Source organism: Branchiostoma belcheri, unplaced genomic scaffold (genome assembly GCF_001625305.1).
Source record: "Branchiostoma belcheri isolate BF01 breed outbred unplaced genomic scaffold, Haploidv18h27 scaffold29, whole genome shotgun sequence".
Taxonomy (NCBI): Eukaryota; Metazoa; Chordata; class Leptocardii; order Amphioxiformes; family Branchiostomatidae; genus Branchiostoma; species Branchiostoma belcheri.
Window position 1 is genome coordinate 1,383,238 of NW_017803898.1, and position 22,564 is coordinate 1,405,801.

Here is a 22,564-nt window from a genome sequence, read left to right on the forward strand (position 1 = left end):
TGTGTGTGTGCATGTGTGCCACTCACAGAGATGAGGAGACCTACTCAAGTACAAGTAAGTAAGTGTGTGTGTATGCATACATGTACATACATGTGCCATTTGATTTAGGTTACCTGCATTAATTAATTGGCTGTATGATGACTAAGGCTAATACAAAAGGTTAGCCCTTATGTGACTGCACAGAATATACATATGTAGTAAAAATACTGCAATGTAGCCTTGTTAAGGCTTACATTTACACACCAGGTCACCCCTAGTGTTCTAGCCTCAGAGTTTGAAGTTCTTGCATCATTTGATGGCCCCCCTCCCCCTTTAAACGTACCTCTAACACCACCTTGTGCATACTGTCTAAAGCGGCCAGATAGTCCTGTGTGTTGGTGTCGTCCCTGTAGACATGTAAGACGGCCGTACAGGCATGACAGGCCCTGTAGACCTGTAGTACAGTGTTACAGGCTGGCTAGGGCCTGAGCTATCGCCCCCTCCCCCTTTACGTACCTCCAACACCACCTTGTGCATACTGTCTAAAGCGGCCAGATAGTCCTGTGTGTTGCTGTCGTCTCCGTAGACGTGTAAGACGGCTGTACAGGCATGACAGGCCTGTAGACATGTAATTAAGTGTTACAGGTGTGACAGTGTATGTTACAGGCTAAGGCCCCCCTCCCCCTTTTAATTTTATACGTACCTCCAGCACCACCTTGTGCATACTGTCTAAACCGGCCAGATATCAATGACATAAAGAGATATACAAGATAGAGCAACAATACTCCAAGACAGAGCAACAATACTCCAAGATAGAGCAACAATACTCCAAGATAGAGCAACAGTACTCCAAGATAGAGCAATAGTACTCCAAGATTAGAGCAATAGACTGAATAGTAATCTGGTACAGTACTTGTGAAATCTTGCACAGTCTTCACATTATAGCATCACTTATTTGTCTTATTATTTCAAACTGGTAGACAGATTGCTGCGGAACGGAGAGAGACAGCCATTTCCTATTGTGCATACTATCTATATCGGTTATTATCATATAGCCGGGTGACGTTGACCAATCAGAAGGCTCCATTCCACATTCTTTATGTCGCCGTAATGTCACAAATAGAGTCAAAATCGGGTATTTATTCATCCCAATCCATACATTAAACAAAATGAATAATCACCCGCATATGACCTCAGGTGACCCAATAGAACACGGCTCTACTTCTAAAAAATCCAAAAATAACTTGAGTTGTGTTCCAATGGCTCCCATAAGAACACCTGTTCCCTGCCTGTGACCCAGATAGAAGACATAGAACATGAACCCCCCAGTGACCTCAGGTGACTCCAGATGGAACAAATATTCTATGTTCTATTCAGCATGTGCAAGGGGTACATTGTGTCACTCTTCACTGCATCAGTTTGGATAGGCTATCGTGTAAGCTATATGATAATAGCGTTAATGTCCCGCCCTTTCTCGGTAAATATGGTGTGATAAAGCCTTGTCAGTTGCTATAACCACCTCATAAAGCCACCTCGTTCGCTGCGCTCACTTGGTGGCTTTATTCGGTGGTTATAGCAACTGACAAGGCTTTATCACACCATATTCACCTCGAGCCGGGACATTAACCCTTAATTACACCATGTCGCTACATTATGTGGGTAATCAAACTACGAATTCGAATACAGTTCCCATTGGGAGGTACAGCACCGTAATCATCATTAACATGGCTGCCGCAGACCAAGAAACCCACGCCAGCTCAGTTCGTCCTCGTTCCTACCAAGACGAGAGCTATCAGCAGGGGTTTCTTGGAACCGTGGGTGACTTACAGAAGGAAGGGGAACTGCAGGATGTCGTCCTTGAAGTCGAGGACCGGCGGTTTCCCTGCCATCGGCTTGTTCTGTCCGCGGCCAGCCACTACTTCAGAGCCATGTTTACAAGCGACATGGCGGAAAGTCGGCAGAACACGGTCGTTTTACAGGTAGGGATGGCGGAACGTTTGGAGTGTTCAAATAGATTGAAAATGCCATAAAAGACCTCCTTGTTGCAAACAAGTGTCTTGATAAGAATACAATCTGCATTCGCCATGCTACTTGAAACGTCCGACCGTTTCTTTTTAATTCCTAGAACTATCGCAGAGTGGAACTCGCTGTCACCAAGTACAGCAGTGTACAAAATACTTTTTTGAACCAGGTTGAACAGTGGGCAACCTACGACAAAAATTAGGTTGCCCATCAGAGTTTTAGGTTGCCCCACCTATATAAGTTCCTCAAATTAAGTAATGTTACATACACAAGCCTTTGACAATTTCTAACAGTCTTTAATTAACTGATACTAGTATTATATATAGCCATTGATACCTAAAATTAAAAAGCGTCTGCCGGATACAGTGGTGCAAGCCAAGTGGGCATGATTTTAGGGGGGGGGGCATTCTTAAAATTCAGGTAGCACACTCTGCTACCTAGGTTAAAAAATAGGTTGCCCCAAGTAAAATTTGGTTGCCCGGGGCAACTGGGCAACCAGGTATTTTGCACGCTGTACAGTAGGGGTATTATCATCAGATAGCATTAAACAATGTTTAGAGTTAGATGTTCAAGGGTCAGGTGTAACAAGTCGTTCGGTGTAATGTAGCCAGCTACCTGCGTACCTGCGAAGCTGGCGTATTATGCCAAAAGGCGGTTATATTACGCCAAAGGGTGGTTATTCCGGCTATACAGATACAGAAGCTGGTGTGTTATGCTGAAGGGCGGTTATACCGGCTATACAGATACTAGTACAGATACGGAAAATCATATATCCAGTTGGTTGACTAACTGTTTTCTGCACAAAGAAACTAGTAACTCAATGATATAAATGAAAATTTATTTATTGTTTGCTTTATTAACAGTTATATTAATTAAGTAATCATATTGATGCTACAGGGTTTGGATGCAGACATGTTTGAGGAGATCCTGAGTTACATCTACTCGGGAACCCTCCATGTGTCCCTGGACAGAGTGCAGCCCCTGTACCAGGCAGCCGACCTCCTCCAACTGGACTATGTGAGAGACACCTGCAGCAGCTACATGGCCATGAACGTGGAGCGCTCCACCTGTGTGGACCTGTACAAGTTTGCTGATGTTTTCACGGTGGATGTTGTTCTGAACTCTTCTCTGCAGTACATATGTCAGCATTTTGTGGAGGTTGGTCTTCTTTTGCATTGTGAGACTTTTAAAAGTTTAATAAAATAATTTTTCATGCATGACATAGCCTCTAGAGACCTAATGATATGAATGGTAGAAACAAATTAGAAAGATAACATTTGCAAGGCAAATGCATAATGTTTACCTTCTCATATGGTCTGCTCACAATAGCACATTCACACATATGGTGACAGGAGTCTAAATCACTCTTGCTATAAAATTGCAACATTATGTAACCCAACGCCAGTTACCATCATGGTAACAGATAGAATACAGTCATTGACCAGGTCAGTGTTTCGAAGGGAAGAAGAAACAGCGCAAAAACAATATGTTTTCCTTTGGTGAACATAATTGAGCTATTTGTTGGAACTAATGGCACACATGATACAGCTGAAGTTACCTTTTTGTAAGCAGGATGAAAGCATTCACTTGTCCACAGCAGCAGTAGACATCTCTCCAGGATGTTCTATTTGCAGCATATGACCTCCATATGGCCCTGGTGACCCCAAGCTCACAAAGTGTTGAAGACTTGGTCATCCAGCTTGCTCATAAGCTACGAGCTACTGGTAAAACTTAATCAAGACACATATACTAGTATATGAATAGCCAATTAGTTTAAAGCATGTCACACCTCTACAGGTTTCCTCCAGTGAGGAGTTCTGCAGCCTGAGTGTGGATCAGCTGACTGAGATCATCAGCCAGGATAAGCTGGAGGTTAAAGAGGAGACAAGAGTGTGGGAGGCTGTGGTGAGATGGGTGCAGCACAGCAGGGAGGACAGGTGGGCAGCACTATGTTTATGTTAACATATTGTTTTTGCTCAGTTTCTTCTTCTTCTCCAGTGACCTTGAGTCCTGGTCAATGACCAGAACCAGACTATCTCTCACCATGGTAACTGGTCTTGTGTTATGTTGCAATTTTATAGTAGGAGGGATTTAAACTCCTGTCACCATATGTGTGAATGTGTTTGAGTAAGAATTAACAGAGCAGACCATATGTGCGAAGGTAAATATTATGCATTTGTTTTGCAATTGTTACTTTTCTAGTTATACAGGTAATGTTATCTTTCATTGGTGTAATTAGTTGATAATTACATGATATTACTGAAGAGACCTGATACTATTGCTGACATGCACGTCAATGTTGATTTTGGACCGTTTAGTCACATGATTCAACATCCCAGTATTTTCTGAAGAGATAAAAAAATATGAAAAAAAAATATGACCCAAAACTCTGGCTTCACCTTGTTCCCTACAGACTGCAGCATCTACCCAGCATCCTCCCTCACATCCGCTTCAACCTGCTGACCTCAGATGACACGGCAGCCATCTTGGAACATCCCTTGGTCAGGGAGGATCCTGGGAGTTCTGAGGTCATCAAGAATGTGGTACAATCCAACCAGAAGCCGAGGCTTGCAATGACCACGGAAATGGTTCTGTTGTGTCATGATGGGAAGTATGTATAATATTATACTTGTTCTTCTTCTTTTACTCAGTTTTCATGTTTGAATTTCTCCTCAGCATTATCTTCCTGAATCCAAGAACCAACATTATATGTCCTTATGTTTAAATGTATCTTGTCTTTTACAGCAGTAAAAAGATGCTGTGGATGAACCCAGGAAAAGGGAAGTACATCTGGTGTGACTATGACCAACCAGTATCTCCATACAGGGCTGTGGTTACTGGTGATAATGAGATCTATGCCTTGGCTGCAGATCCAGACTATATCTATCTGTGTAAATACAACCATGTTGAGAACAACTGGGAACAGAAGTCTACCGTGTGCAAAGGATGTAGTGAACCGGGAGTTCCACATGACTATCTTATGGAAATCGAAGGACATGATCTTTTTTACCTTGCGATATATCCAGATGTGGCATTGAAGAAATACAACCAGCACACGAATGAGTGGCACGACTGTTCAACACCTCAAACTAGTGAGCAGTTTGCCTTCATCTTTGCAGTGTCCTGCAATCAGCGAATCTACGTCTTCACACATATAGAAATGCATTGGTACGACCCAATGGAAGACCGGTGGTCCAAGAAAGCCCTATCAGACTATGGTCCTGAAGTGGAAGTGGAAGTTAACTTCGGTCCGGTAGTTGCCATGGGTACAGAGATCTTTTGGATGGATCCTGGCTCCAAGATGTTGGTGTACGACACAGAAGCAGACAGCTGGTCTGAACATCCAGTCACTAGGTTTCAGGAGATCTCGATCGAGAATAATCCAGACATTGAATATGGGGCTTTCTTTGTACTCCAAAACACGCTGCATGCAATGGTGGAGTATTCATATGAAGATTACCCGAATCCAGACGACGAGCCAAGGCTACTTCAAGAGGTTTTCGTGTATGACAGGCATGAAGGTGTTTGGACAGAGTTATCTGAACTGCCTTTTGGGCGGGAGTGTGTGTACAATTGTACAGACGCCGTGGCTCGTATGTACCTACCATATCTGAACGCCAGCAATGCTGACACACAGGATGCAGCAAACCCAGAGGGACCAGATGGTGAATAAGGCCTATGAAAAAAATGTTTCTTGTTTCGACCCTAAAAAATACTGCCAACCCTAGCCTTTTTTTTAGATCCCTACAAGGGAAATAAATATTTCGAGCTGATCAATTGCAACATTTTCTAGCTCCATGATCTGACACCCGAGTGATGAAATATTATACAATCAGTTTTCCAGCATTGGTATTAAAAATATGAGTGTCCTCATGCAAGTTTCACTTTGTTAAACTGTATTGTATAAGTTGGCTCACTAGAAATCACCTAAGTCAATAAAAAAGAAGGAAAAGAAACCTACCTACCTACCCTATTCGTTTCAGGACCGAAACAGAAGACACATTTTTGTCCTAGGCCTAACTAACATGCAAGAACGTTCGTGTGAGTTAGTTTTTAGAGTAGGCACAGTATACATGTATTGTCAAAGTCAACTTTATACATGTAGTACAATGTAACATCTGTGACCATAATATCACCAGGGTCCATAATATTACCACCTTGAGAAATAGTGTGCTTAAAGATATTTTTACTGCAACATACCCTAGGTATGTACATTTGATGTGTGAAGGAGTGCATACCAAAAGTATGTTGCAGTAAAAATATCTTTAAGCACAGTTTCTCAAGGTGGCGATATTACTAGTATGGACCCTGGTGATATTATGGACACAGATGTTATATTTTCATGGAAGAGATACTTTTTAGATTTGGCACAGTATACTTTTATTGCCGAAGTTAATTTTATGCACAATAGAAAATAGCTGTTTCTCTAACATTTCTTTAACATGTCAAATTTAACTAAGTGATGCTATAATATTGAGTAAACTGAGTAAGATTTCACAACCTCTGTACTGATTCCATTGTTTTGGTATCTTGTTCGTAATTGTTAAAAAAACATGTAAATGATGATGCAATACTCTCAGCTTATACACTGTTTATTGTACACATACAAATACATTTTTAACCACATGTTCTGGTTTGAAGAGTTCTAGGGTCTTTACTGCAAGCATAAAACCACAATGAATATTTCACAATGTTTGATACAATAACAAAATTGTTCAGGATAATTTGGATGACATCTGTGACAATACAAGTGAAAATACAAGAAAATAAATTCCTGACTACAAAAATGACGGCAGGCACCACAGACTTTCTGCAACCTATGATTCACTGCTCACGGAGTCACGTGTGTTATCTGCGTGACTTCAGGGAAGCGGTGGATTGCTCATTCCTTGACAAAGACTGGAGTTGTACAGTCGAAAATTTGGGTGAGTCCAATTTGTTGTGTTGGAAATTGCAGTTTAAACTTGCTTCATAATGATTTCTACCAACATAGATGAACTTGCAAGATACAAAAATGTACATTCAGTTGGTTGAATCAGTTCAGTCCTCATCTACATGGAATTGCATCTCCTTTTTCTTTCTCTCGGCTTGTCTTCTTTAAGCATACAGTATGTGCAAGGAAGAATGCAGTTTATGATGTAATTTATTAACTAAAACTACTATGTCATTGAAGGTTAGACATCCAGGTAATAAGATATGCCAAAAGACAGTTACTCAAGCAACTGGATATGATTGTGGAAACGGTCAGACGTTTCAGGTAGCATCCACTACCTTTTCATCAGTGACACTAAGAGACTGCAGGAGAAAATAGATTCCCGAGTACAAAAATGTACATTTATTTCAGTTTTCATCTACATGAAATGCCATTTCATCCTTTTTCATCCTCTCAGCTTGTCTTTTCCTCATTCTCTCTGCGAACTCTTCCACTTCCTTCCGGTACTCGGGGTTTGAGTACAGCTTCAGACGCTCTTCTCTGCGTTTTGTCACATGTTCCTCGAAGTAGTCGGGCTGGTTAAAGTACCAGAAGATGCCAACAGGGAAAAAGACGTACACTGACAACCTGGATTGTACAAAAACAAGACACCAGAGATTTCAAACTACCAGGAAATACATGTAGTTTGCGATAATGAATGTACATCATAGAGCAGTGCATGAATTACATCATATAGTCCACTATAGCCTCCTTGATAGAAGAAACTAGTAGCCTAAGTATAGTTTCCCTATGACTTTTCTCTTGCATCTAACTTACTACATTTAAAGCCCCAAAACACTGGATAAGTTTGAGCCTAGTGTGCTATGAGTTTGGTACTCAGGCTATTCTGGCATGGGTCTATATCCTTTCTCAATGCAGAATCATAGTACTAAACTTTTACCTGATTGGGCTAATCAAAGAGATTTAAAATTATTTCAAACCTCCTTGGGCAGGTGCACCAATACCCCATAATATACATATGCATATGAACTGTTTTACATTGAGGCTGGACTTGTACTGGGAAAAGAAATCGGCATAGACGGAGTGAGTGAGAGGACTTACGGATTTCACAGTATACTGTACTCAAGGTATGTGTACAGAACACACACGCTCATTACTTTTCTGCTAGTTGTAACTACAACTTGTAAACGTACCTGAATACCTCTAACCTCCAGTCTCCCATGCTTGGTTGGTTCACTTAGCCCTCAGTTCAGAAAATCTGGAAAAACATAACAAAATTTGTAGTAAATATCTCTTACACAAGTGCCCCCCTCCCCAATTTGTGAGGGGGGGTCAAATAACTTGACGTTTCTCTGGATACAGGAATCTTTTACGAGCCACATATGAAACACTGTTTGTTACTTAAATGTAATAGCCACCGCAATATACCTTACAATACTCCAGAAGTCCAGGAATGGTAGGAAAGACAGGAAAACTTCGAACGTCGACCTTTCATATCATATGGGCGCCGCCATTTTGTTTTGTGATGTAACACCCTCAAACAACGCCACCTTGCGGATCACAAAGTTGTTGCACTGTCGAGTATGGTGAATTATGCTTGGCATATTTCAAAGAAAACCAACCTCTGTTTAGAATATAAAAGAATTGAAATCGCCCATCGCAATTATATGAACCTACATTTAAGTATTTAGTCGGTTTGAATGTTGTTATACGGTATCTATGCTCCTCGCTATTGGTGTCTTTGCATTTGAATGCCCTGTTGGAAAGCAAAAGTTTTCATAGTCAAAATGTCAATAAACGTCTTTGTAATGGTTGTTCTATAAAGCAACTTGCTCAAGAAGTGTGTAAAAACAAAAATTAGGAAAAATAGATATTAAAAAAAAAACTCCTTCGAGCCGGATTCGAACCAGCGACCTAAGGATGACAACATGTGTCCGCTACAGTCCTCCGCTCTACCAACTGAGCTATCGAAGGGAGCTGGCAACCCCGGAGGAAAATTTGGCAGGTGTACACCCCCTGCAAGACGCTTCAACCTTGCGAAAGCTTACCACTGATTCGTCTACACATATATCTTAATGGTGCTTTTAAGAAGAATGAAGAAGCTTAAGAGGTAAAGATAAAACACAGAATACTGTAGTTTCCCTATTACTAGCTAACTTATTGTATTCAAGAAAGTTATATATAAGTAGCTAAGAGGCTATAGCCCCATTTAGGCAATAAACTTCATTGCCATTGTCGTAGCTGATAGTAAGAATTGGCTGATCATGAAAGCGTGTATTGCAGACAATTCTGCTTACTTTTTAATCATGATACTAAAGTATTTGTTTTGTATATGCCCTTTGATTTGTTTGTGGTAATGTTAATTTTTATCAAGCTGAATGTTTGGCGAGCAAATAGACAAAAGATTGCTTTTCTATCTACTGAACTTTGTCTTCTACAAGCCAACCACATCTGTTATTCATAATAACACCCCAGTCCCGACGGACCCCTTCCGAAATTGGATTTGAGTGATGAGAGTTCTTGTGCATGTGGTGTTGGATTACATTATGTAGCAAGTTGGAGGGGCTGGTTACCATATACATGTATACTTTAGTTTGAGTAAGAGTAAACAGAGTAGTACATGTAGTTATGTGAACGTAAACATGATGTGTTTGTTTTACAAACATTCTTACACATCAATTCTAGAAACTGTCTGATATCAACTGCAATATGTTTTCTATTAGTAAGTAAATGCTCCTACAGAAATGTTGGCCTGGCTTGCATACATGAATATCCTTCGATAGCTCAGTTGGTAGAGCGGAGGACTGTAGCGGACACATGTTGTCATCCTTAGGTCGCTGGTTCGAATCCGGCTCGAAGGAGTTCTTTTTTAGATTCTCAATGATATGTCAAAGAGTTTTTTTTTAAGAGTACGTATCATAAAGCAGGTGGTAACGAAAGTAAACAATAATTTGAACTTAAGATATTTTTTTCATCACTGCAAAAATGGTTCTGTATATATCAATTTACGGATTGTACAATTTCTACATATGAAACTTAACTGTGTAACAAGCAAACAACAGGGTCTTGTTATGTATTTAAAGTTTATTTACTTGCTTCCACATGTTGAAGTTCAATTTACAGTTTGTCATTGTTGCTATTTGATTATATAAAATGTATCTAAAAAACTCCTTCGAGCCGGATTCGAACCAGCGACCTAAGGATGACAACATGTGTCCGCTACAGTCCTCCGCTCTACCAACTGAGCTATCGAAGGAACGATAACGCTGTGCGAAGATGCATGGATCACAAGTGTACCGCATTGAACCCTCTTGCAGAAAACGTTTTCTTTGATAAATTTAGTGATAATAATGAAATTTACGTGGTCATTAATGTTGAACAAACTGACTAAACACATAGAGTATGGTATGCCGAATAATAATATACTGTTTATTTTCATTTATTCACATTTTCACCTTTTCCTTAATTGATTTCGTCATTCTATGACATTAGTATCGTTTTCCAATACTTTTTGCAACATACAACATATATTCGCTCAAAATATTTATAATTTAATATTTATGAAACTTTTTTTTTGGCAACAGACGAAAATTTAATATTTATGAAACTTTTTTTTTGGCAACAGACGAAAATTAATGCGCGCGCACATGTCATCTAAATAATCAAATCAACATGGCCAGATTAAAGAGAAACAATTACTTGGGCATTTTAGGTACAGCTCATGATTGTCCACCGATTTCAAGAGATGACAAGTCGACATCTTCTTTGCAGTCGCAGAAAGGAAAGTTACAACATTCCTGTAGCCATGGACGAGGAATGAAATTCGACAGACCGATTTGCTTTTCTTCTTCAGTCAGAGACCTGACATGTTCTTCCACTGCTTTATTGATGACGCCCATGACGACAGGGTATCTAGGATCGCTGATTGGTCGATCTTCACCTGGATCGTTGGTGACGTCATACAGCAATGGCGGATCGTTGTAGGTGACCTCTTGACCTGCGCACCGGCAGATGCGCAGTGAGTAGCAGCCTGTGGTACCCGGGTCCCAGTTGTAAGAAACAAAGTGGGCTTTCCATGTGACATTTCCTGTGTGACAAGTGAAAGAGAAAGAAACTTCATTCCTTGAAATTTCATTACTACCAAATACAACAAGGGGATGTCGAATGGGGAGGGCATTACAACTATCCCTCAACAGAGACGGGGGGCGCCACAGACTTTCTGCAACCTGTGATCCACTGCTCACGGAGTCACATGTGTTATCTACGTACTTGACATCACGGAAGCGGTGGATTGCTCATTCCTTGACAAAGACTGGAGTTGTACAGTGGAAAATTTGGGTGAGTCCAATTTGTTGTGTTGGAAATTGCAGTTTAAACTTGCTTCATAAGGGGATGTCGAATCATTTTATTTCAATGCCTGAAAATACAGGTGCCATGAAAATAAAACTTTCTCTGGACGCCAATAACTAACCAAGGAGGTTACTAACCATATACATGTACCGAAGATCAAAGAAATCCATCGTCACATCCACTATGAGCTACAGCTGCGAACACACAAACATTACCTACTGTGGCCGACATGTACAAGTTGAAGTAGAAAAGTGTACCTATCGGCCACCGTAATTAGTAAAATACCGAAAACAGTACTCGCGGAAGGATACCTCATTCCAGTCAGGTGGTAACAAACAATCTCACCATCTGAGTAAAGAGACTCTTTTTACACAGCCAAGTGTTTTATTCAGCCGACGTTTCGGTGACCGTCTGTCACCTTCCTCAGGGCAGTTCTGACTGGTTCACATTGCACTGCAACACAGCTGTCGCTGCTATAGATGCATTCCCAAACGTACAATATTTACATATCTAGACATATACGTGGTTATATAGGGAACTGTATCTACAATGCGGTCCCAAACGTACAGGAGTTGGATTTTTAAAAGCTCACCTTCTCTTGGCCTGTACCTGACCGCGTGCAGATATTCGCTGCAGTAGTGGAACAGCACGTCGTGAGGTGACGTCACTGCGGCCCCACCTAGCAACGGCATGATGTTGCGCCCGTCTATCACCTATATGGTGACAGACGCACAAAACTGTTCAAGCTTGTTTCTGCTTGCTCAACGGAATTCGTTACAATTTATGCTATAGATAAATTCAATTTTATTCTAGAAGGTAATAACCCTTATTGTGTACAAATAGGTAAATACATGTCATGTATGTCAAAGGTATGCCAAAAAGCAGTTACTCAATTCATCAAGCAACTGGATATGATTTTGGAATCCAGTTGCTTGAGTAACTGCTTTTTGGCGTATCTTATTACATGGATGTCTAACCTTCACCGACGTAAAATATCAAGGAAGGTTTAGACCTTAGACAAGTAGTATATAAGTTGATTCATCTATTGTCTTGTACGTATCTGTCTGTATGCATGTCAACATGTAGGTAAGACCTTGCGAAAGTCGCTGTACTTTTGTTGTGCCAAATACAGTTCATATCACCTTGTCCTGAGGAAGCGGCGTCCCCAGGATGTCAGCTACCGTTGGGAAGATGTCCATTTGACTTGTTGCTTCGGACACCACAGTGCCGGGCTTGATCTTCCTATAATATAACAAAAGGTACAAGCAAGAAAAGGTTAACTTCGTTGAAGAAAGTTAGTACTATATATGAAGCATACAAGTACAAGTACAAAACAAGTACATACATTTAGTGAATGCTTGTGTGTGTGTGTGTGTGTGTGTGTGTGTGTGTGTGTGTGTGTGTGTGTGTGTGTGTGTGTGTGTGTGTGCTTGTGCGTTGTTGTTATGCAAGATTTGGAATACCTTGGCCACTGCACAAGTGTAGGCATACGAATCCCTCCTTCAGAACCTCCCTGTCCTTTGCCTCCTGGAAGGATGGAATCGAACAAAAAACACAATAATTTGAATTAACAAACTAAATTGTCCACTCTAGATCTGTTAATTCTTACTCAAACACATTCATATATATGGTCAGATGGGAGTCTAAATCTTTCCTACTATAAAATTGCAACATGATGTAACCCAACACCAGTTACCATGGTGACAGACGTCTGGTTCAGACCATAGACCTTATTTCTTTGGAGAAGAAGAAGAAACTTAGTAAAAACAATATGTTTTCCTTCGGTAAAAACATAAAAATCATGATGGTTGAATAATTTTATCCCTCACCCTTGTATATGCCGTTTGACCCTCCTTCGACCCCCGTTTCAATATGGCCGCCGTTGTCCGACGTGAAGTACACAAACGTGTTCTCCGTGAGACCGAGGCGTTCTAGCGTTGCCATGACGACCCCGACGCTCCAATCCATCTCCTCCACGGCGTCGCCATAGAGACCGTGGCGGCTTCTCCCGCGGAACTCCATATAAGGAAGTTGGGCGGTGTGGACGTTCCAATACGAGACTTCCAACAAGAAGGGTTCTTTTTTGCTTTCTTCCAAGAATCTAACAGCTTCAAGGGTCATCCTAGGCGTAATCGTAGAAACATTGAACGGCATTTCTATGATTTCGTCATCTCTCATAATCACACAGTTTAACCGTCTTCCATTGGTCAGAGCTAAGTGTGGATACGCTACAAGCGACCAACCAAATACGGACAACAGAAACACAGTTTTCCATTGGATGTACCTGAAGTATTTGAGAGCCAAGATGGCGACGAAAATTGTTGTTGAAATCTCCCACAAGCGCAGATGTCGATAGAGCAACATTGCGATGTACTGTCCTACTGTTACTGTCACATCTGGATCGCAGTCCAAGCCGTTGGTTAGAGGGAGCCCGTAGAAGTAGTCGAAACCGAAGTTGCTAGGATGGTGACAGTGGTCGCCTGCCCATGCACAGTTGAGACCAAGATGCCATTTTCCTGTAAATGAATTTTAAAAAACACTAGAACGGTAACATTTGCAAACCAAATGCATAATGTTTACATTCGCATAATTAGTCTGCTCTGTTAATTCTTACTCAAGCACATTTTCATACATATGGTCAGACAGAAGTAGAAATCCCTCCTGCTATAAAATAGCAACATGATGTAACCCAACACCAGTTAAAACAAAAACAAAAGTTAAAAAACATTTTTTTTTCAATGTAAGACCACAGCAAGTAAATTTCATGGACGACATACTCCGCAGATTCGAATTCTAATGCGATAGGGCGAAAAAACAAGGTGGGCCGAAATGACTAAAAACTTCCTTCGTATTTTCTAATTTTGACATCATAAACCTTGTTAAGCAGAAATGGTACCTATATTGCGCTAAGTTTAATGCCAACTATTACAACATCAAGTAAAACAATAAAAAATTTCGATAATCTGTCATCCACGTTCCGGCATCGCAATGGACATCTTTGCCCATTTTCAGCATGTTGAGCACTGTCAGAGGGCAACAAAATTTCTTTCTTTTTTTTAAATCAGGCGAAAATACTAAATGCGCGCGTTCATGTCGTCCATAAAATTTACTTGCTGTGGCCTAATATTGTAAAACGTGCATGTATACAGAAAATCGCAGATTTTAGACCTGGAAAGTGATTTTGTTTGTTTGTTTGTTTGTTTTGAACGATGTATCACCTAACTCACCTAGTAATGCTGTTCTGTACCCATGAGCCTTTGCCAGTTGTGGAAAAGTGACCTCCGACCTCGGTAACCCGGATGGAATGGCCAACTGTACAAAAGCTAGTGGTAAGTCCGTCCCAACCATTCCTGTAGATATAATTATAAAGTAAAATTTACTGCAAAGCAAATGCATGTTTAACTCTACATGTTCTAGCTTACTAACTTATGTTCTCTTAATTACTAAAAAACATTCATATATATGGTGAGCAGCCCCCCCCCCCCATCTCTGTTCTGCTTCAAAGTGTAACCCAACACCACATATTGTTGCTACAGCACCAGGTACCATGGTGACAGACGTCTGGTCCAGGTCATTGACTTTATTTGTTGGAGAAGAAGAAGAAGAAACTGAGCAAAAAAAAAGCAATGTTTTCCTTCTGTGAAGGTACGTAAACACAAAGTCTGGTCCAGGTCATTGACCTTGTGTGTTTGAAACGGAAGAAGAGGAAGAAACTGAGCAAAAACAATATATTGTCATTATGCAAAGGTAATAAAAATAAGTTTACCATATCTGATGGGATACCGCCCGGTGAGGAAGGCCGATCTGCTGGGGGTACAGACGGCAGCGGCCGCCAGGTGCTGGGTTAACTTGGCCCCCTTAGCAGCTATCCTGTCGATATGTGGAGTTCTGAAAACGCAGGCAAAAAGTTCAGTGGTCCATAGTTTTGATAAGAGATGTACACTGTAAGAATACAAGTATTGCACAGCGAACTAGACTATTTCCTGAGAGGGGTGAAAGATCACCATTCACTCAACCGCGACGGGGGCCGACGTCGTCTACCTGACCCAGTGTTGACGGCACACTTTACGAATTAATGAGCCTGACTACGGATTACGAAGACTAAAAAGGCCCGATTACGCCTTACGAAAAAGGGCATACATGTGGTTCAATGACCAAGGCTGCAAAGTCCAAAGTTCATGGTGGCGAGGGTGGAGGGGCTACGTGTGAAACGTGGCCTCATAGCTATAGATTACTCCTGTTTATACCCTAAAATCCAGACTAGTATCGGGACGTTAGCCGTTTTCCTTCGGCAGCCAGAAGCCCTTCGCCCGCCTTTCTAAATTACCACTACGGGGGAGTTGAGCCCGGGGGAGTTTGGTCGGCCCTATATTGGCTCTTGGCTGCCGAAGAAAAAAAGGCTAACGGTCCGATACTAGTCTAGCTCCCTGAGGGTATCCTTCTTAGTACAACCGTGCGTCCTTACCGGATTGTGTCGTTTCCGAAGCACCCGACGTCGCCGATGCCCAAGTCGTCGGCCACGAAGAAGACGAAGTTGGGCCGATCGCTCCCTCGGGAAGAACCGAGGGCGACGCAGCACAGGAAAGCGAACCACGCCGGACGGACCATGGTCTCTGTTTGTTTCACCCCGAAAGGTAACAGTCTACAGGTCAACAGTCTACGGGTCAACAGTCTACGGGTCAACAGTCTACAGGTCAACAGGTCCGCGCATGCGCTAATTTGGACACCGTAGTCAGATCATGTTACCAGTACGTCGGTGCAGGTAACACTGGCAACTTACTCACGTGACCAGCGATTTGAACTCTTGTACTTTGGACTTGTTCCTTATCTCTCCCTTCCCCGAGCTCCATATGTGACAAACGGTGAGTAGAGAACTTTTCTAACTTACTTAAAACTTGTATTTTGGCCCAACCTTTCCAAGTCATCTTTAACAGAATTTAGCTCTATTTTAGATCGTATAAGGTGTATATTCTTATTAAGAATTTGAGTGTATTTGAGCAAGGAGCCTTCCAGTACATTATTGCTATATATCATTTATGTGAAATCTATGATACATTTTCACAGGAACAACGAAAACGTTGGATAAAGATGGATAAGTGGTTTGAATACAAAGGGGCGCTTTTCGATCCACGGATGTTCACCAAAGAGTCGCTTGACGTCATACCTGATTACGTCATACGTGACGACGATGTCGTCATTGTTACCTATCCAAAAGCAGGTAAGAAATGATTATATATATTATCATATATAAATCATTATAACAATGATTTAGGAAAAAATATGAAATAGAAAGGTAACATTTGCAAAAGCAAATGCATAATGTTTACCTTTGCATATGGTCTGCTCTGTTAATTCTTACTCAAACACATTCATATAATATATGGTGACAGGAGTCTAAATCCCTCCTACTATAAAATTGCAACATGATGTAAGCCAACACTAGTTACCATGGTGACAGACGCTGGTTCAGGTCATTGACCTTATTGGTTTGGAGAAGAAGAAGACGAAGAAACAGAGCCAAAACAATACTAGTATGTTTTCCTTCGGTACACAAATATCATGTCATATATTTTCCAGGGACGAACTGGATTATAGAGATCGTGAACAAGCTGCTGAGGGCTGCTGGGAAGACTGACGTCACGACAGAGGATATCCCGTGGGCCATCGAGTCCACCTTACCGCAGTTCGGACAGCCTGGTCACGTGATCCTCAAGGACCAACCATCGCCCAGGATTCTCCACACGCACCTTCCGTACCATCTGGCGCCAAACATGGTCACAAATCCGGAAGGAAAGGTAATATCTTTGTGTGTCAATAATGATATTTATGTTTACCGAAGGAAAACATATTGTTTTTGCTCTGTTTCCTCTTCTTCTTCCTCTCCAAACCAATAAGGTCAATGACCTGAACCGGACGTCTGTCATAATGGTAACTAGTGTTGGGTTACATCATGTTGCAATTCTATAACAGGGGGATTGTCTGACCACATTTTTTTTTTGATATTTGCAAAAGGCCATTTGACTAATGATTTCAGTTGATTGACAGGGTTGTGATCCGGTAGGCATATGCCAATAATGCGGTATAAGTTCGCCAAGAATTTGTACTGTGTAATAATAGTATGAAACATGGTGAAGGGCCTTATAGCGGAGTAAATTACATCGTACAATCATTCTATGATGTAATAACGTCGGATATTTCCCGATGATCATACAAGTCTACTTACCATATCTACTTTCAGAAAGTTTCCAATTTCTTGTTTTTTTTTTATAAAAGGTGAAAGCTATAGTGTTGATGAGGAACCCTAAAGACACGGTGGTGTCTTCGCATCATTTTAATCGCAAGATGCAAGCATCACTGGGCGCGCCCTCGGATGTCACACCCTGGGACAAGTATTTACAATGTTTTTTGGACGGGAAAGGTAAGATTTCGTACTTAGAATGTAAGAAATGGCTTTGATATTACTTCTAGGAAGGAAGTATGTTTTAGGGCGTTTCAATTGATAGTTTGTGTGTTTGTGTTGAGTCCGCACTGGGACCTGTAAATTTATTTTGGACGGAAAAGGTAAGAATCCGAAATAACGTTGTGTCATTACTTCCTGGACGGAAGTTTTGTTTACGTGCACGTTAATATATAGTTTGTGTGTTTGTGTCGATTCCGCACTGGGACCTGTTGAGTTTAATGTCATTAACGGTTTTTGAATAAACTTTTGCAGAAGAAAGCGTTAATTATGTGCTCTAATATTAAAATTCAGTAATGTACGGTGATTTCTACGACCACGCGCTGGGCTGGTGGCAGATGAGAGACGATCCACATTTCCTGTTCCTGAAGTATGAAGACATGAAGAAGGTTAGTTTCCTTAAAATTACGGTGCACATTATGGTGTTTGTGGGAGATATTAGATACCTGGTTCCTTTACAATAACAGTACATTATAGTGATATATATATATATATAATAGACACCTAGAAGTTTAGTTTGCAGCTTGTAGCATGTGTAAGGTAAGGACAATGGGTTTTCATTTATGTATTGCTACTGTGTGTATGGAGGGGGTATTGTTGTTTAGACAACCATTCCTAGACATGCCTGTGAGACTTATCTGCAATATGTTGATAGCTAAGATAACAACTAGGTATGCAGGGCTTACTCCAGAAAAAGTGCGGATTTATCAATAGAGAGGTTTTAACGCACACACATGATATTTACAGTGCATGATGCACTTTATCATCTAAATTAACAATTACCAAACTTACCTGGAATTTATCATTATTGTTAAATCAGTCCTTACATGTAGTGTATGAAACTCACAAGTCAACCACCCAAAACAATATACTTTCGTACTAGGAAGAAACAAGTCATTAGGTCGTCCAAAACCCTCACCTTCTTCCCTTCTTACAGGACCTGTCCAGTGTTGTTATGAAGATAAAGGAATTCTTGGACATCACTTTGGATGACGTCACCACGGCAAGCATCATCGAGTCCTTCAGTTTTGCCAACCTGACATCTGCTTGGAAAACTTCCGGAAATCAACTCAAAACTTTCATCGCAAGAAAAGGTGATGAAGTACTCAGGGATTGGATGTTTTTCTGAACTATCACACTTTTGCGTATCTACCAGGCTTCAGAGGCGGCTGGAAAGAGTAGAAATTGACAATGGACAGATTTTGTAGGAGAGTTAGTCTACCCTCTACCAGGCTCTAGAGGCGACTAGAAAGGATGGAAATTGACCAAATAGACACATAACATGCATGCCAGGGGAGTTGATTCGCTAGAGGAATACAGAATCCGGCAAACTGTACTGATTTAGCGGACCAACTTCCCTGGCATGTTATATGCCTATTTTTGACCAATTTCTACTCCCCGGGTCACTGAGATACTTTGTGTCCAGTGTGCTCCCAGGCTAACTCTTTGCAGCCGCTCCTGAAGCCTAGTAGAGGATAACTACATTTAGTATTTTGGGTACTTGGTAAGATTTGTTAGTTCCTTTGGCAAAGCCTTTGGACTAAAACTTGAGTCAAAATCAAAACTATCATTTTTGTATGATTGTTGGTGTGTTTTTACCTCCATGAAAAATGGAGGTATTGTTTTTGGCGTGTCTGTCTGTATGTATGTATGTATGTATGTATGTCTGTCTGTGTGTCTGTGTGTCTGTCTGTCTGTGTTTCCGCAACTTTGTGGTCAGCATAACTTCAGAACGCCTTTATGGATTATGATGATATTTGGTATGTTGGTAAGTCTTAGGAAGACAAACGTCAAGGTCAAATATGGGCCTCCTGGTGGATGACCTTGGTACTGCAGCAGAACTTCCGGTTTTTGTATCTTTTGTCCTGAACATGCTATGGTCTTGATGTTTTGGTGACAGATTGATTTTCCTGTCAGGAATAAGTGGTGTGAGTTTGGTCCCCCTAGCAGCTTGTTCTGGAACTGCAGGGCACTTTCTGGCGAAATGTTTAAAAGCCAATAAGTCAAGATAGGAACAACATATTTTCATAATTTTTGGTGTGTAGGTAGCTGACAGAGAGATGTACATGATTAAATGCAAATTATGCAAATGAGGACTTTATTTGCATAATTAATGAGGAAATTCTATAATTACAGTGTTTTACATTATACTACTTTCATACATGTAATGTATGTAACCTATGGCAGGCAGAACATCAACAGATACTAATTATGCAAATGATGACCTTATTTGCATAATGTATGCAAAAATTCTATGATTTCTTAATGGTGAATGATGGGAATGTCATACTTGGGACATCTGTAAGTTAATCAAAAGTTCACATACATCACGATGCATATATCATGTTAATGCGGAGGTAATTTGCATAATTAAAGAGGAAATTTACATTTACATATCAAGCCCATATTTCATGGAGGTTTGAAATCTCGGAATTCTTGTTTTATGATTGCAGTTGTTTTTGTTTCATTGCAGGTGTGGTTGGCGACTGGAAGAACCATTTCTCGGAGCCTCAGAGTGAAGCTTTCGACGCCAGGTACAGGGAGAGGCTGGAGGGGACTGGTCTACAGTTTGACTTTGAGTAGGGCCAGAATATGGATGACTACCGCGAATTTCGTACCACAATGCTGTAAACCCTACAAAATAGCAGCAGAGTGAGCAATTTTATGTAATAAATTGCAAAAAAAATAGGAAAACGTGTTTCTAAAGTATCAAAAATACATTTTCTATATTTCTAATACTTAGCGTTCTCTAAGAAAAGGTCCAAAATAACTCCTTCGAGCCGGATTCGAACCAGCGACCTAAGGATGACAACATGTATCCGCTACAGTCCTCCGCTCTACCAACTGAGCTATCGAAGGAACGATAACGTTGTGCGAAGCCGCATCCGTAACAAGTGTATCACAAGGAACCCTCTTGTAGAAAACGTTTTCTTTGAAGATATTGTGATCGTCGTATGACATGATAAATTTATTAGACACTCATGTAAACATTGATTCAATGATAATCGCTATGGCTCGAGCTCATCAAACCATTCGCGATTTTACAGCTTTAGTGGCAATGTTAATAATGTTTACTAAAATATTGCTTTGACAAATTTCATACCGCATTTTCTAAATTTTTTCTATGTTGTAGAGGAAAATGGGGTCCTTTAATTATTGTTTCGGTCCGATTTCTTTGGTGAAGAAAAACAAACAAACAAATAAACAAACAAACAAACAAAAATAACTTAGCCCCCTGTGAGATTTGAACTCACGACCCCTGGTTTACAAGACCAGTGCTCTAACCCCTGAGCTAAGGAGGCTGATATTTTTTCGTATCCATTTTCTGTATCTGTATCAATAAAGCCGGTATAACCGCCCTTCGGCGTAACACACCAGCTTCGCAGGCACGCGGCGCGGCGACGCAAATTTTCGTCTCGTAAACGGTCGTCGCCTTTCCGAACGGTCGTCGCCTTTTCTCAGAACGGTCGTCGCCTTTCCGAACGGTCGTCGCCTTTTCTCAGAACGGTCGTCGCCTTTCCGAACGGTCGTCGCTTTTTCTCAGAACGGTCGTCGCCTTTCCGAACGGTCGTCGCGATCGCCTTTTCTCAGAACGGTCGTCGCCTTTATGAACGGTCGTTGCCATTTCCGAGCGACCGAACTTCAGTTCCGAATATCTGCGACATGTTCGTGACTTCCCGGGGTTCTGGAATGTGGGAATCACACTTCCCGGAGATAACATGGCGACCGTAGACGAGCCAGAAAAGTTTGTCTCCTCAACTGCTGATTTTATAAGATCAGCATACGATTCTAGGTCTGGTTCTTCTCCAGCCTTTTCTTGTTTCCCTTCGCCCACAAACTGAGGAAGGGTGTCTATAATACCGTTAATTACAGATGACCAAGGAATCTTCAACCAAAACAAACATAGATCCGCTGTGCTATATTTCTCAATCTCTGCATTCCTTTCGTCTATGTAAAATTCATGGAGGATGGATGGAGGTGTGTCAGAAGGGAGGTATTGTCCATATTACGTCTTAGTTTGACACGAGTTTTGACAAATTTGTAGCTATTTTTATCCCGAAATTGGTATATATGTAGTTTGCCCTCTCGCATTAGATTTGGAGTCTGCGGAGAATGTCATCCATAAAATTTACTTACTCTGGCCTAAGTTACTCAAACACATTTATATGACATATTTCTAGCCCTCGAAGGCTGTTCTGTCATTTAACTTAATGCTACATAATGTAACCCAACACCACAGGGTGTCTTCTACAGCGTCAGTTACCATGGTGACAGTCGTTTGGTCAAGGTCATTGACCTTATTTGTTTGGAGAGACGGAAATCGAACAGAAACGATATTTTTTTCCGTCTACAAAGCCAAAGGTGATAACAATAAACGGATAACTCAATGTTTCTAAGGTTAATCACAAATAAGATACAATATTCTATTTCTTTTAAATTAAAAAAAAAAAACTTAGGTAAAAACCATTTGCAGACATCACAGCGTTTACATTTGATATGGGAATGTAATAATGTAACAAATTACGTAAATAGACATATAAAACTGAATCTAAATTCAAAATCACAATCAATATACCAAATCCACAGAGTTACAGTGTATAACATCAGGCTATAGTAAATATTCTGATGTTTAAGCTCTAATTTGATCTGTAAATAAATTCATGCAACTGCACAATCCTTTAAGTCATAGCCTTTTGAGACTGACTGAGACATTTCTGTTGAAATAGAAAAAGTTAATCTCCAAGCAGATTCGGTGGGGCAGGGGGACTTTATATTGGCCAGTCCTGTATCCATTGGCCGCCTGTATCCAACGTTCGCCCCAC

At 40.9% G+C, this 22,564-nt stretch overlaps 4 protein-coding genes and 5 non-coding genes across 9 annotated transcripts; 3 read left to right on the forward strand and 6 right to left on the reverse strand.

Moving 5' to 3' along the window:
• The first annotated feature begins 1,703 nt into the window (after window positions 1-1,703).
• On the forward strand, window positions 1,704-6,152 carry LOC109473016 (kelch-like protein diablo). Its single transcript, XM_019772909.1, has 5 exons — window positions 1,704-1,958; window positions 2,899-3,159; window positions 3,799-3,938; window positions 4,415-4,612; window positions 4,747-6,152. The coding sequence occupies exons 1-5, from the start codon at window positions 1,704-1,706 to the stop codon at window positions 5,672-5,674; spliced, it is 1,782 nt and encodes a 593-aa protein (XP_019628468.1). The 3' UTR covers window positions 5,675-6,152.
• Window positions 6,153-7,326: 1,174 nt separating this feature from the next.
• LOC109473082 (protein PET100 homolog, mitochondrial-like) lies at window positions 7,327-8,202 on the reverse strand. The gene is made up of 2 exons (XM_019772993.1): window positions 8,128-8,202; window positions 7,327-7,561 (listed from the first exon to the last, which is right to left on the reverse strand). Exons 1-2 carry the CDS (start codon window positions 8,154-8,156, stop codon window positions 7,342-7,344), a joined length of 249 nt encoding a protein of 82 aa, XP_019628552.1. The 5' UTR covers window positions 8,157-8,202; the 3' UTR covers window positions 7,327-7,341.
• Window positions 8,203-8,820: 618 nt separating this feature from the next.
• Window positions 8,821-8,908, reverse strand: Trnay-gua. Its single transcript is given in 2 exon segments — window positions 8,821-8,856; window positions 8,872-8,908. It is a non-coding gene; the product is annotated as a tRNA-Tyr (tRNA).
• A 799-nt stretch (window positions 8,909-9,707) lies between these two features.
• Trnay-gua lies at window positions 9,708-9,795 on the forward strand. Its single transcript is given in 2 exon segments — window positions 9,708-9,744; window positions 9,760-9,795. It is a non-coding gene; the product is annotated as a tRNA-Tyr (tRNA).
• A 307-nt stretch (window positions 9,796-10,102) lies between these two features.
• On the reverse strand, window positions 10,103-10,190 carry Trnay-gua. The gene is given in 2 exon segments: window positions 10,103-10,138; window positions 10,154-10,190. It is a non-coding gene; the product is annotated as a tRNA-Tyr (tRNA).
• Window positions 10,191-10,553: 363 nt separating this feature from the next.
• LOC109473094 (arylsulfatase H-like) lies at window positions 10,554-15,898 on the reverse strand. The gene is made up of 8 exons (XM_019773003.1): window positions 15,750-15,898; window positions 15,051-15,172; window positions 14,512-14,634; window positions 13,114-13,800; window positions 12,748-12,811; window positions 12,427-12,526; window positions 11,877-11,997; window positions 10,554-11,021 (listed from the first exon to the last, which is right to left on the reverse strand). Exons 1-8 carry the CDS (start codon window positions 15,890-15,892, stop codon window positions 10,654-10,656), a joined length of 1,728 nt encoding a protein of 575 aa, XP_019628562.1. The 5' UTR covers window positions 15,893-15,898; the 3' UTR covers window positions 10,554-10,653.
• Window positions 15,899-16,353: 455 nt separating this feature from the next.
• On the forward strand, window positions 16,354-21,020 carry LOC109473054 (sulfotransferase family cytosolic 1B member 1-like). Its single transcript, XM_019772955.1, has 6 exons — window positions 16,354-16,502; window positions 16,862-17,079; window positions 17,558-17,702; window positions 18,036-18,130; window positions 18,679-18,835; window positions 20,215-21,020. Exons 1-6 carry the CDS (start codon window positions 16,373-16,375, stop codon window positions 20,322-20,324), a joined length of 855 nt encoding a protein of 284 aa, XP_019628514.1. The 5' UTR covers window positions 16,354-16,372; the 3' UTR covers window positions 20,325-21,020.
• Trnay-gua lies at window positions 20,513-20,600 on the reverse strand. The gene is given in 2 exon segments: window positions 20,513-20,548; window positions 20,564-20,600. It is a non-coding gene; the product is annotated as a tRNA-Tyr (tRNA).
• On the reverse strand, window positions 20,971-21,043 carry Trnat-ugu. The gene has a single exon. It is a non-coding gene; the product is annotated as a tRNA-Thr (tRNA).
• Between the last annotated feature and the right edge of the window lie 1,521 nt (window positions 21,044-22,564).